Source organism: Cuculus canorus, chromosome 1 (assembly GCF_017976375.1).
Source record: "Cuculus canorus isolate bCucCan1 chromosome 1, bCucCan1.pri, whole genome shotgun sequence".
Classification (NCBI taxonomy): Eukaryota; Metazoa; Chordata; class Aves; order Cuculiformes; family Cuculidae; genus Cuculus; species Cuculus canorus.
In genome coordinates this window covers 136,527,414-136,542,461 of record NC_071401.1, presented here as the reverse complement: position 1 = coordinate 136,542,461, position 15,048 = coordinate 136,527,414, and the positions used below count along the sequence as shown (strand labels likewise).

Below are 15,048 nucleotides of genomic sequence, written 5' to 3'. Positions count from 1 at the left end.
TCAGGAACTGCCTTGGTGCCCTAAGAACCCCTATATATGCTTGTTAAAATGAGATTTGTGTTTAGGTTCAATGCTACATCACATTCATGTTTACAACTTTGCTCTTTTTTTTTTTTCCTTACCAAAAGACCTTTCTTATTCACAGTAAGTATTTATTCTTGAATCTCTTCTGTGCTGATTTCTGTTTAAGATGAAAATGTAAATGCTTAAAGGACTTAATTTATTTTAGCTATTTCATTACAGAATGATCTGCTGATCAGAAAGTTCACATCTTTGTAAAGGTAAATTAGCAGGGAATTAGATTCCCAAATGATCAAAAGGAGACCTGAAACTTGTCTTCCACTGGTACCACCATAGGTGCATCCTCCTGATTGTTCTTTCCATCCCTTTCCTCTGTGAAGTTTTGCCTGTGATAGCTGACTGCTCAGCAAAGGCCATTTTCAAAGTGGAAAGAAAAAAATGCCTCTGAAAATTTCTGACCTGTTCTAGAGTTTGTAAAGACTGAAGTCGAAGTGAGCAATTTGTCAATAACTCTAAAGGATAACAGCCTTCCTGCCTACAAAGTATTAAACCCCAAAACTGCATGGTAGTTGACACCCCTATTAGGGTGCTGAGTGTAGCTGGTACCCTCAGATAGCATGTGCTTGTTATTGGAAGATCTTTATCACATCACTGCATTTGCACTGACTGAAATGCTACATTAGACCCAGTATGCCTGGCAATGCCATTATGAAGTATAAAATTCCTGCTGTAATAGGTAGTGAAACAAATACATTATGAGGTATTGACTTTGGCGTAATCACCTCAGCGTATTTTGGTGGCCTACTATATTCAACAAAATGGGAAATTGTGTCTGGGAAGGACATTTTTTGTAATGATTATAATAAGCATTTTCTTCTCAAATGAGCATAGAAGGATCTCAACAGTTATTGTGAAAGGCTATTACCTGATGAGAAACAGTGGCCAATAACTTCAGATGACCAACACATTTCAAAATTTCTTCAGCACCAAAGATTACAACCCGAATGTGAGCTTAGAGAAAAAGCCTTCACATGTGAGAAGAAGAAGCCTTTGCTTTCCAGTGAATATTCCTTGCCCATAGATAAAGATTTGCTAAGGCACTGGTGGGTGTTTCTCAGCTGTTATGCCCCATAGCTCATGAGTCCTGCATGAGCTAACTTTGGAATTGAGGTATGGCAGCTGCAACAACTCAGCACTGATCTTTCCAGCTTGTGAGCAGGACTTCTTATCTTGGGAATAGCACCATGGTGATATAAGACCTTTAATTCTAAGACTAAACTAATATTTGCATAGCTCTCCACCAGACTGTGTAGCCTACAGCAAAGCGGGCAACTGCCTACAGCACCAGACTGCTGAGGATGATAAAACCATCTGGCTTTGCTGCTGAACTCACCTATGTCAGTTCCAGGAAGCCCAGCTATGCACTGCTGCTGGTGTTACTAAGGAAAGGATCTTGGCAGATGTAGGAGCGCAACCTCAGCTAGGGAATGTGATAACCTCTCTGAGTTACAGCAATCACTGCTTTTATCTCTTCCATCCCTTGGCAACCAAAGTCTCTTCAACTCTCCTTGTGTGTCTCTGCAGCCTAGTTTTTTCCTCTTTGATTCCTTCCTGTGTACTTACTGCGGCCTAAAATGTCTGTCTCCTCATCTTTGCTAAGGAGTAAATTGTCTTCATCTACACTGTGGGAATCCTTGAGTCAGCTCTGTATTCTGACTTGCTTAGGGCTAATGTGAAGATCTTCAGTGTGGTTATCCATCACAGGATTAGACTGTTGTTTGGTGTGGTCAGCATTCTGTCTTTGACAATGATCAACAACTGGCACACAAGAAAAATATAGGAAGTCTTCAGTTTATTTAATTATATACTCACACAATGCTCAGTGCTGAGTGAAATAAACAGCACTTCATCATATAAGAAAGATAACTCTTTTCAGCTCTCTAGAGGTCTATTTCTGACTGAAATGCAGCTTTGAGTTACTAGAAGAGTTAATGGAAGAATAGTTTAATTATTATTAAGGGAACCAAATATGGTCAGTGATCAGTCATAAAAGTGTTCTTTCTTGCTTTCTAAATCTAGCTACAGTTTTTGATGAGTTACAACTGTAAGCACAACAGCAATTCTGTGAGTTTTTTCTAGATTTGTTGGTTTTCTACTTGACATTTTCATTTCATGAAATGATATAGTTTTACAGAAGAGTGCCTTTTCACTCATCTTTTATTGGTTATCTACAATCAAGATCTTCCAAACTCACATCATTTCCAGGCTCAGCCTTTTAAGTGAAAATTCTCAAAACTGGGATTCATTAAAAGACAGAATAGCTGAGGCCTTTTAAAACTCTTTAAAATTTTTAGAATTATTAAAGATCTCTTTAGCCTTAACTCTCAATACTGAAATACTGGTTGAAAATGTAACGTAGACTCTAAAATTAATATGGATCTTTCAAACATGCTACTTGCACTCTTTGCAGCCCTAAGAATGTGTTTATCTGTAGATATGCTGAACTTTACAGGCATGGAATCTGAGTGTAGGCACAAGAAATTTTGCTTTATATTGCCGAATTTTCATTCGAAGAAGACTGAAGGTTACACAATTTCCTTGGATGAGCAATTGCATCTGGAAACCTGTCATGGTTCAGCTCCTGTAAGCTTTGGTAAAGCCGCCCAAGCACTGTTGTAAGATGCCCTATACTGTCTAGAGAAATCAAGGACTTGTTTTCATGCCTTAGGGCCTTTTCTTTCTGTCCTTCTTTGGAAATCAACACAGCCTGTTAGACCTTGAGGCCAATGAATGAGCTTCTGGCATGTCAGCTTTTAACCAAATGAGACTTTCAAGTGTCCTCCCTTACATGTCAGGAAAATTTCATCCAATATATTTCCCCTACCTGTGAAACTTGAGCAAATAAGTAGAAACCACATGACATGCTTTATGCCTAGGGCAATGAGCCTGTGCATCTCCAGAGAGTCTTCTACATTTGTAATTTTTCAAAAAAACAGAGCATTGTCCAGTAGCTTTAGTCACGTGGGCAAAGCTGTGGATGGTGTATCAGATCTGCATTCTGCTCCAGAAATGGATGGGAAGGGAATGGAATGGTTTCTTGCTCCCTTAAAACACTTTGTTTTAAGAGTGTGTAGTTGTACATACTCCATCACAAAAGTAGGCACAGCACAGATTCTTGTGAAGACACAGAAGTGATTCTTGACAGATACATCTTTATTGGTAGCTTTTAGGAACTACTCTTTGAAGTGCGGTATGAAACCTCTACAAACTGATGATAGGTCCTACCTAGGTAGTCCTTTCTTCCATGGGAATGTCTACTGCTTCTATTCCATTTCCTTTCCTGAGATATGGAAAAAAAAAAAAAAAAAAAACAGTGGTTCCTTTGACTTCTCTTGGACATGGTTTAATTCTTTCTCCCAGATTTATTTTTGACTGGAAGCCAAAAGTTACACTGGAAGTCAATGATTCAGTGCTTATTTGAACCCAGGATCCTCCTGCCTTTTGGTACCAATCCAACCACTAGACCACAACAGCATCTTATGCTGTCTCAGAGAAGAGTGCTGTTTGTGGGAAAGGGAGGAAAATTCCCAGCAGAACTCTCTTGGACTTCTGACCTTTGATAAAAATGAGGAAACTACACTTCTGATTTTCAAGAGATTATCATTAGCATTATATTTCTCTTAAAGGAGTCACGTTGAGCTTTTACAAATTAAAACCAAAGAAGTTCTCCATATTTTTTTTAAAAGTTGCGTGTTTGTTTTCTTCAGTTTATTCCAACAGAATTCATATTAACTTAATGTTTCTTTTGTGTTACTAGTCATATGCATTTATGAACATATAATATTTTTATATAAAAATAAGATGATAGTATGATAGTGGTCATATCAGTCCTTTCTTTGTAGAGAATGGGCAAAACTCTCCATCAAATTCTGTTCTACTGAAGGCTGGGTGGGTCGCCTGTCAGCTTTTGCACCACAGTAAGTAAATTCATGCAGTTTTGCAGCGTGTGGTCCACATATGACTCTCAGTTATGCTTAACTTCTAGCAAATCTCAGACCATAAACTGCTGATATGCGTGGAAGAGGGACTGCATTTCTCACATTCTTTTCAATGAAACTTCTTTATGAATTTCAGTGATGTATTTCAATATGGGCTATGCTTTTCAAGCCCAGCACAAAATTAGTTAAAAGCAAAAAGGAGGGTTAGCTGAGGTTCAAAGTGCCTCTTTGAACTCCGTATTCGTTTGAAGGTCTGTTTCTGCTTTCTCTAAGGGAGTATTTGACTAGTGTAGGCTCACCTTATGCTTACCTCAACTAGTCTCAGAAATGATCTAAACTTTTTTGAGGAAAGAAAGCAAGCCTATTTCTTCACATTTAACTTTTTTTTTTTAAATGTATTCATGGATTTTTGCATGTCTATATTTTTATAATTATGCAAAACTCATTAATACTAATGTTGTTGCAGAAAGATGTATTCATCAAAATATGCATATATTTTACTGAATTGAAGATACCCTTTCCATTGTACAGTGTAAAATTCGGAAAAACATATGTGAGAAAATATGTGAGAAAATGAGTTTGTATAACCAATTCTACAACAATATGTTGCTGTGTATAAGTCCTGGGAAAAGCAACCAGGAAGGAAACATTTTAGTTGCAATCTTGTTTCATCTCCCTGTAAAGAGGAATGAATAAATAAATAACACACAGATTGATAAAAACCAGAAACTGGCCATAACTCTGGGTCATATTATGGCCCGTGCTCTGCAAGCACTAACACATGAACTTATCTTGGTGTACAAAGATAATCTCGTAAGAAATCATGGAAGTCTGCGAACTCCTTCTATAAGGCTAAGCACATGCATAAAGATTTGCAAGATCAAGCATAAATACTGATTTACTGTCTATGCAATCTTAAGTACAATGTACTTTGATTAAGAGTTTGCCACACTATCAGTAATGACTAGTGTATGTGACAATTGTTGCTCTATGGTACAATGAAGAAATACAAAATATCCGTGAATGCAAAGCTGCCAGATGGGAAATATCAAAGGTTCAGAGCCTGCACTGAAAATGTAGTGCAACAAATAATATGAACATAAATGTTGCACAGAGAAATTTGGTTCATCAAATAAGCAATAACACACAAGAGTCAGCTTACGAGCCTTTGACTTTTCTTAAGAGAAAATGAAATTCTTTTTAAAACTTTCTTATTCTTTCTCTGTATTCTCATACATCACTTGCAGCATACATTTGTGCATAAAATGAACACTAGAAGACATCATGTAGTATGTTTAATGAGTATGTACTAAATAGCACATTTATTATAAACAAAGCCTTCATTCTAATGTGTTCATACTTTACAGGGCCAAAAAGCATTTTCAAAACACAACTGAATTATTCTCTATGGGTTGTTTGTTGTTCTGCTCCTATATCTCTTTATTTTATTTATTTTTTGTTTAGCTAAAAGGAATGCTAGTGATCTCGGTAGTCAATTACTACTTCAACATGTCTCTCTTTTTTGTAGTAATCAGACCTTCTGGAAGTGATGAGGCTTGCATTTTGTGGTAACGATAATGCTTCAGCCTACAACATCAGCGCTGGTGTCCTACGAAATGTCTGCTTTGTGGATGCACTCAATTTGGTTCCCCATGTCTTCTTGCTATTCATCACCTTCCCAATTTTGTTCATTGGTGAGTCATCCCATGGAGCTGTGCAATCCCCTAAACACTTGAACAATGCATTTATATTCAGTCATGTTTATATGTGCTTTGGGGTCTTGGTTCAAACTGTTGGATGCTTTGTATTTATTAATTTTAAAAAAGAAGTGACAGAATGGCTTGAACCCAGAGGATATAAAGCCAACCTGCCTGAAATGTTGGAAGTTTTAGATATAAATCCAAAGCATGAATAAAATGCTTTACATATAAATCTTAAGCAGCATAAAGATATGGATAAGAACCAGAGAAATCAGATCCAAATGCTGTGAAAATTCTCCCTGGAGAAGTTGTCTTCAGATTCAAAATTGGCGATTTGCAACCTTTGCTATTATTAGATATCCAAAGACTTAGGATAATGGGTCTGAGTTCCCCTCCAAGTTATGTGAATTTCAGAGAATATCCAAAATGCGCAATGTGGATCTAAGGTTAGAAGTAATGCAGGAAAATTTATAACAGAATCATTACTTCTTTTGCCAACATTTGTAAACAGAAGTAGGGAAAAAGAGAGAATCTTTTTTCATAGAAATGAAAATAAGAAATGATAAATCTCTCTTGAAGAATCTAGGACAGTGGAATGGCTCTAACTTGTGCATTCTTGTAAAACGTACCATCTAAACTAGTGCTCTAAAAGTACTTTTTCTCTGTAGTTGTTTACTTATCCTAGTTATTTGCAGTGATGAAACAAATACAATTTAATACTTCTTCAGAGCTGTAAACCGTGGTATTCTAAGTGATCATAGGCGATAAAGAGATTTGAATAACCATCAAAAGGCAATAGGTATTAATAAAAATAAATGTTCTGACAACTGCAGAAGAAATGGTCTGTCAGTTCTTTAATGTTACCTTCCTGGTGTTACATATATACATAGTAATACATTTCTCCACAAGGAAGATTTGAACTTCGAACTATATTAAAACTGTGATTACTCAAAAAGAAGCTGAAGTGATTCAATAACAGGTTATCAGAACCTGTGGGCCAAGATACTCACTACCTATATCAAAGCTATAACAAGATCCAGTGAGTGAAAACTAATTAAATAATTAAGCGAGGCAGGAAGAAATAAGTTCTAACAAAATGATAAATAAAGACTGGAAAATCAACACAACATCTGAGGGCAGAGATAATCTTTTACAATATCCTACGTTGTATATCAAGTTGTAGCAGGCTGTTTTAATATTTTTACAGGTATTAGCCAATTAATTTTGAAACAGTATGGCAGCCACTGAAAATTCTCTCTATTTCCTAGCAGTGTTAGGAAAAAAAACCGTAATAGCTTAAACTTATGTATGTAAGTAGGAAGTAAAAATGAAAAGCTGCTTGAGAGACACAAAGATAGGAGCAAGGTAAAAGAAAGCCACAATAGACAAGGAAAAACTCATGAGACTGTGGAAAACGCTTGAAATAGATATGGAGAAGAGAGAATATTTTGTTCCTGCAATACTTTGCACAATAAACAAGGGTGAAATGGTGAAAACCTGGCAGTTTCCAAAAATGAATAAACCTAGGCTCTAGTATATGTGTTTCTCAGTCACCTGATGAGCATTATGAGATGTTGCATCCTCATGTACCAAAAGCATATCCTGGATTTTGAACTCAGTTCTGTAGTTGCTGAAAGAAACTAGTGCAACTCTCAATGCCCTAGTTCAACAACTTTGTGGGTCTTTTTGCGTCTTTACTTTTGTAAGATATGCTATCTTGGGGATTCTCTATGGGCTTCAGGAAGTCTGTCAGTGAATCCCAGAAGTTGCTTACAGGAAGGGGGACATGTATAGCTGTTTGGGCTGACTGACTCAGGACAGCCCTGTAGTAGGGTGGTAAGGGACAGAGGACAAAGTAACAGGCGAGACAAGACTTGCCATCATGAGAGGCTAACCATTGATCACTCCTCAGCTCCCCTCAGCACTATCACATCTGTCAGGTCCTTGCTGTCTTGCTTCTTACCAGGTTGCTGGCTTCAGCCTGAAAAGGGTAGGTGTCATTTGAGGTGACCACATGAAAATGGGCTTCAAGATTAATTTGTTGATTAAATTAGCTGAGCCATCATGCTGTACTAGGTGCTTTAATGTGCCAGGAACTCACAGGGCAAGAAGGCTGGGCAGTGCCTGGGAGTGGAGACTAGGAAATAACAATTCAGCATCCCCTGGGACAACGTTCCCAACCAGGACTGAGGCAGAGATAATAAATTTTATTTGTTTGGAGTAAATATATCTTTGAGGCTTCATTGGAGGATGCAACTTTTATATCAGTTGGAAACTTTGCCCACTCTTGTCTATACCTGGGAAAGACACGATGACACTATCAGGTAAGATCTGTCAGTTCTTGTTGCGAAAGGGTGAGACTCTGACATGTTTCTTTTGATTTTCTCATCATTGTTCTTGGCCAGGAACCTCTTCTTTTTCATTGCAACTATAGGAAGTCTATTGTCATGTTTTCTATAGGATCAGATCTAAATTATGGGATGCTACATGTCAACACAAACACTCTCATGTCATGTCATGTTATTGGTAACAGCAACACCTGTGGTCTTCTAGGGGATTTGTGCTGATTATATACTATTAAGTGTGACCTATGGATTAGAACAGGAAATTGATAACCAGATCACTCACTGGCTGGCTGTGTTGTAACCTTCCTCTTTCATTACTGTTATTTCCCAGGCTGGGGAAGCCAAAGCTCCAAAGTCCAGATTCACCATAACACCTGGCTGCACTTTCCTGGACACAACCTGCGGTGGATCCTAACATTCACCCTCCTGTTCGTACATGTGTGTGAAATAGCAGAGGGTATAGTTTCCGATACGTAAGTGATGGCGGTTGGTGGATAGCCAAGTGAATTGCATTTGTTCATGTATACTGATAATGTGTGACAGGCTGGCTAGTATGGCGTAAGAAGTTTTTCCCCAAAAAAGATGGGGCATCATTTAACGAAGTGTATGGACTTTAATGGGAAGAAGGTGAAACAGTTGTTCTCAGCACATTAGTATTCTCCTCTCAAAATATAGAGGCAATTAAATATTGACAGACATGGAAAAAATCTTATTGTCTCTAGAAAAGCCATATTTGTCCTCTTAAACAGATTATCAGAGTATTTAGGAATACAACAAAGGTAAAAAAAGACATCAAATTCCCTAATTTATACCTTATTTATTTTCAGACAAATGAAATCTCGCCATCTGCATCTCTTTCTACCAGCTATAATGGGGTTTGTGGCTGCCACTGTGTCCATAGTCTATTACCACAATATTGAAACATCTAACTTTCCAAAGTTACTCTTGGGTAAGTCTGAATCTGATAGTTATGTACTTCCACAAAACCCAGTAATTTAGCCAAAATCAGCTTGCTTAGATTGAAAAGGATGGTGAAGTGCATGAGAGTATTAAAAGAGAGAGGGATAATTCTCTGCTCTTTGAACTAGTATTATTGTAAGAATTATTGCATCGTTTTGAAGGTACATCTTGAAGACTATTTTTTAAAATGATCACAAAAGGGAAAGCATACTATGCTTATTATATTCCTAGCATGATTTTTTTAGGTATTATTTAACACTGCTTAATATTTTGAGGCGAGAACTCAACTGCATTCTAAATGGCTATTTTAAAAAACTACTTGTAATAGAAATCTGATTACAACCCTCCAGTGCCAATGACTGTTGTTTCTCAGCATCCATTGCAGTTGATTCCAAGATTACTCAGTCTAATGATGAATGCCTCCACTGACTTTTTACAAAGGAGCAGACACTATTTAGCTTTGAGAAACTGCTATCTGGTATTCATGATATCTGTCTCAGACAGCAGATGGTCAGAAGAATTTGACTAGACATTGCAGGATAATGTTTCATAGAAGTATATGTTCCAAATTACCTATCACTGAACAACCTGCACTAGCCATTGACAGATACAAATGAGGATGCAGGATGAAATTAAATTATATGAACTCTCTTCCAAAATGAGCTTACCTGCAATGCACTCTGCTTTTTCAGAGAGGCAATATGATGTTTGTCAATTTAAGTGACTTTTACTTCATTTCAATAACAAAGATCCTCTTCAGATTATCTTCAATGGGCTTTTGTAATTGTGTGAAGACACATCAATGTTAATCTCATTGAAAGGTGGTGGCCCAGGAAAGAAAATAGTGACCTGGGAAAAGTAACTGCAAAGCAAATCTCTCAAACCTGAGTTCCTGACTTGGGCTCACACCACTCTGTGCCAGCCTGCAGACTGCTGATACAGAGGATCACCATGCTTCCATTGAATTAAGCTATGGAATATTTCTGTTTGAGAGAGCTAAATCTTCTGCAGCACTGGTATAGCTAATCTTTTTTTTTAAAAAAAAAAAAAATGCATATGCACCTGTTTTACAGCTCTCTTTCTTTACTGGATAATGGCCTTTATCACCAAAACAATCAAGCTTGTCAGATACTGCCAGGATGGTGTGCCTTTTTCTCAACTGCGTTTCTGCATCACTGGAATTCTGGTGATTCTCTATGGGCTGCTGATGGCTGTGGAGATCAATGTCATTCGAGTTAGGGTATGTGGTTTCTTTATCAGGATCTGAAAAGTGATAGTGTCTTGGAGATGATGATGAGTCTTTAGTTCCAGGTGACTCTGGCTTGTGTTGAGTTTAGGCCTAAATTTAGCTTAGCTGTTAATGCTATGGAAATCAATGGGATCTGACATATCTTTAAAATGTACATCTTTGATATACATGTATATTTGTGCATGCAAGGATATATGTATGTGTATGTAATCTACACTTTATATGCTATGTTAAGTCAGATAAACTGTATATTCAGAGAATGCATAAGGTAGCATATGTTCTTACCCATGATAGTTTAAAATATGACTGTGTCCCAAGAGTTCTTTTTTGTTGTTTTTCAGGTAGAGATTGGTAGCATATGTAGGTTACAGAGCTGTGTTCACATCCCATATTACTCAATATGTGGCCAGTTATCCTGTCAAAATGTAAATTATTCTTGACCTTTAAGTGTAAATTTGACACTATAGTTGCACTATATGTAATTTTTATGAAAAAAAATGCCATTAATCAGCTAATTCCTGAGCATATGCTGTCTATTTTCTCCTCTCCAGAGGTATGTATTTTTCATGAACCCTCAGAAAGTAAAGCCACCAGAGGATCTACAGGACCTGGGGGTGAGGTTTCTGCAGCCATTTGTCAATTTGCTCTCAAAGGCAACATATTGGTGGATGAATACTCTTATTATATCTGCTCACAAGAAACCTGTGGACCTGAAAGCAATCGGAAAGCTTCCAATTGCAATGAGAGCACTAACAAATTACGTTTGCCTCAAAGAAGCGTATGAGGAACAAAAGGTAACCAAAGATGTTCGTGTCACCGTTTGGCCTCAGAAAATATAGTGTCACTTCAATTTTTTTTACTTCTATGAAACACTAGTTTTAGGAATTTGTAACTTAGGACTGTTTGTTCCAAGGTGAAACTTGGCTTAGGAAGTTCCAATCAATGGTTACTGTTTGGTTTTAAGTGAATTTACAGCAGGTGAGAGTTGCCAGATTGAGAGTAACTGGAAACTAAAACCTAACAGACTACTTCCTAGATTTGATTTTAAAAGTAAAATCTTTGTTTAAATCTTAGATACTCATGACAGCATCTTAAATAAGAAGACATTCTGTCCATAGTTCCAGCTGGAAACACTCATCTTCACTTTTTTTCTCCAGAAAGGAAATAGCCAAAAACACACATCAAGAATAGCCAAAACACTGGTGTCTTATTGACAGTGTTTTAGTCACTAATCCAAAACACAGAACCATATGGGCTGTTATGAAGAAATTTAACTCCATTCCAGCCAGACCCCAATTTCTGCCAAAAAAAAAAAAAAAAGAGAGAGATTCTGTTTTGCAGAAAGGAGGAAGGATCTGAGACCCTGCCTCCCTAATTTCTCTATATGTATCAATTTCAAGTGTAAACAGAGAGAATACAGGCATTCAGAGGCCACTTTGGAAAATGTTGTACATAGGACAAAAACATATAAATCCCTTCCCCGCACACACCAGATAAAGGTGTTTCCACACAGTGCAGGGTTTAGAACTGCAATGTGAGGGAAAACCAGAAGGAGCAGCTCTCTGCTCCCAGCAACTGATGGAACTGCAGGCTCCTTCCTGTGCCCTCTGAAATGAAACCATAATTATAGAATCATAGTATAGTTTGGGTTGGATGGATCCTCTAAGATCATCTAGTTCCAACCCCTTTGCAATGGGCAGGGACAAGCAATTGCTTCTATTTTAATAGATTTATGTTGTTTTAATAGATTTAGGTTGCTTCTCTCTCGTTTTGTAGTCGATTCTTACAGTGACTAGAGACATACAAGAAAACTACTGAGTCACTGGAACTGACCTTTCCACAACAAAGGAGAAATGCATCCCTAGGCCATCTCCTTAAAGAACCATTTTGTGCCCAAATCCTACTTAAAGAGACCACAGAGTCTTAGGCACCTACATGCCCTGAGGCTCGGAGTCTTTGTGCCATTCTTAATGACAGGCATGATGACCTGGTGCAAACATTTGTGCGTAGCTGATTTGCATCTGCAGATAGTGTGTGTGCCTGCACAAATACATGGTTTAGATGCCAAAAGTAAGTGTGTTATTGCTCATATGTATGCACACATTCAGTGTGTAGCTTCCCTTGGTGTGCATCATGCATGTATGAAGACTTCTGTAAATTTTACATGCACCTACACTTAGAAAGCTGGCTTTTATCTGGGGTTTTTTGGTTTCAGTAATTGTTTAAAGTCTTGAGACTACCACAGCCTCTAGCACATTTGTGCTAATATTCAAAAACAGGCTGTAAACCTAAAGTAAACTGATACTTCATAGATAAAGTTAAAGTAAACCAAAAGGCTAAAGCAATCTCAAGAGCCAGGCAGTGGAATTCAGTGCAGTTCACTCCCATGGAGAAATGCGTTGGTCTGTGCAGGGTTGGCCCAGAAAACAGCCACAGAATTAGGAAAATTCTTCAGGTTGAAGTGTGGTCTGCAACCTAGAAAGAGAAAACATGTCACTGTCTGTGTTGCCAGGGTATATTTTACACTAATCTTCCACAGCTGGCAAGGGAAGACCACCAGCATATTCTGGATTAAGTGGGGTTACCTTTGCCTGTGCCTGGATCTCAGCTGGGCTCCATGGCCTTGCATAAAGAAAATTTCTGTTCCTTTCCAAACCCTTTTTATCAGGCTTGATGAAAGATGTTGAACACGACCATGAATTGTAATCTGTGTTGTAAAATGCCTTTGAGATAGCTCACATGATTTTTCTTGCTAACCCTTCTGCATGCTATGAAAATTGAAACTCGCTGAGGTTCTCTACCAAATAATATCATCAGGTAAATGAGTCAGGTTAAATTTTGATGACTGTTTTCTCGAATTCGCTGTTTTTCAATCTTGTGTCCAGGCAGACAGAAGTATAAACTAGTAGGTCTGAGATTAACTTTTTATGGCTGCTGTATTTTGCTAAAATGGCATACTGCTACTTGAGTAGCCATAAAGTCTATGAACACTGGGTGGAACCTTTTGTTGTTTTCTTTGATGTCATGGACAACTACTGAAATCCATATTCAAATATTTAGACAGAATTCTTCTGGCTCTTGCCATATGAACACTTGCCCACCGGCACAGGACACTTAAGCTAACACTTCTCAGTGACAAAATTGAATTCATTATTCTGTTCCTTGGTTTTTTTTTGAAATTTTCAAAATTTTGTCAAACAGTTCTTAGTGTTATGAATGCACCCACTACTCAAAAGTCTTTAGTTATATGTAATTTTTCAAAGCATCAAGTATTTTAATTTTAATATCACTTCCATGCTAGATAGAATTTAATAGATTTTTAAAGCCACTTAAGTAATTTTAGTATAACATATAAGGAATATAAACTAACAAAAAACAAGGCTAAAAATACTCATGATCAGCATTCTAATTGATTATTAATCTGGGAGTTGCTACTGCAAATGGCATTCCAACTCTTACAATAAGACACAGGTTATGACAATACAGCATATCATAAGAAAATGACATAATATATGTTCTTTCAATTAGAAATTACTTTAAAACTACAGGTAAAACAAGCTCTTTAAATAATTAAGCTTACTTAAATATGCCGTTGGAGTTTTTTCCTAAACAAAATATTGCCAAAAAACCCACATTGGAATTGTCATTCCTTATCTCATTATTTCCTGCCATCAGTAAACATTCTAAAAGATGTAAATACCATATTTTCTTGGGTTTTTTTGGACAGTGTCCTATAAAAACCTCATCTTACAGTATTTTGATCATACCTTTCTAAGAATTCTGGAGAAATTCTAGGTGTGGATAAGAAGGTTGCTTCTCCAGAATAAGCAGTGCTGCACATCATATACATAGGGTTAGACCCATGACCTTAATTTGATATGTTAATTTTAATATACATTCACAATTCCTACTATATTAATGGTCAATTGGCTGAAGATAAAGAATTCTTTAATAAAATGAAGAATATAAAGAAGTTATTGACGATAAGCAATGAAACTCTCACAGCCTGACTTTTGGACCAATATAGTGTATGTGCGTAGTACTTGTTATATAATCCCCACCCCCTCAAAAAAAATTGATTCTATTTCTGTTGTTGCTTTTTTGTTTGGTTTCTATACAAGTGGTCTAGCTGTTTCAAACCCCATATTAATGCATCATACATCATATATCCCAAAATAGATTTAGGACATTGGTATTACATTGGTTTACCCTGTCAACCAAACCCTGCGTGATTTGCTCTGACAGACACAAAATTTTACTTCTGCGATGGTGTAATAGAAAATGCAAAGTCAAAGACCTTGAGATTTTCCTATATCTGCTGTTCACGTACTGCTGTGGATCTTACCTGTTACAGCAAAAAGAGGAGGAAAGAAAATGTGTTAGATAGCTAGAAATTGCAGGGACAAAGGGTTACCCTTCAGCATCAAGATGACACTGTCAGCAGCAGCACTGAGGGAGCAGTCAGATTTCCATATTGACTGAGGCATAACTTACAGGTTGCTTGATTTACCAGCAAGTGCTGTCTCACTGACCTTACCTCAACTGTTGAGTGCCCAAGCTACAGAAAATTACAATCATTTAAAAGGGAGGTGACAAAGACAAGAAAAAACTAGGAAAGTGCCACAGGTGGGAGCAGTAGTCCAGCCTGGTAATTCACACAGCAAATGCTACCAATCATGCCAACAAAAGTAATCCTTGCAGTTTGAAGCAAGGCACTGAGATGCATAGTCGTGTAAACTAAATAACCTCACATTTGTGTTTCCCTCAATTTAGTA

At 37.3% G+C, this 15,048-nt stretch overlaps 1 protein-coding gene across 11 annotated transcripts in view; it reads left to right on the top strand.

Moving 5' to 3' along the window:
* ABCC9 (ATP binding cassette subfamily C member 9) overlaps positions 1-15,048 on the top strand; it is a 74,714-nt gene that overhangs the window by 1,779 nt on the left and 57,887 nt on the right. For 10 of the 11 annotated variants that reach the window (XM_054073009.1, XM_054073000.1, XM_054072992.1 and 7 more), the window contains exons 2-7: positions 3,924-3,998; positions 5,548-5,713; positions 8,396-8,537; positions 8,892-9,013; positions 10,098-10,264; positions 10,825-11,067. In XM_054073009.1, coding sequence (XP_053928984.1) covers positions 5,569-5,713; positions 8,396-8,537; positions 8,892-9,013; positions 10,098-10,264; positions 10,825-11,067 — 819 coding nt within the window. In that variant the 5' untranslated portion in view covers positions 3,924-3,998; positions 5,548-5,568. The remainder of the gene's footprint in view (positions 1-3,923; positions 3,999-5,547; positions 5,714-8,395; positions 8,538-8,891; positions 9,014-10,097; positions 10,265-10,824; positions 11,068-15,048) is intronic. The other variant, XM_054072957.1, reaches the window with a different exon arrangement.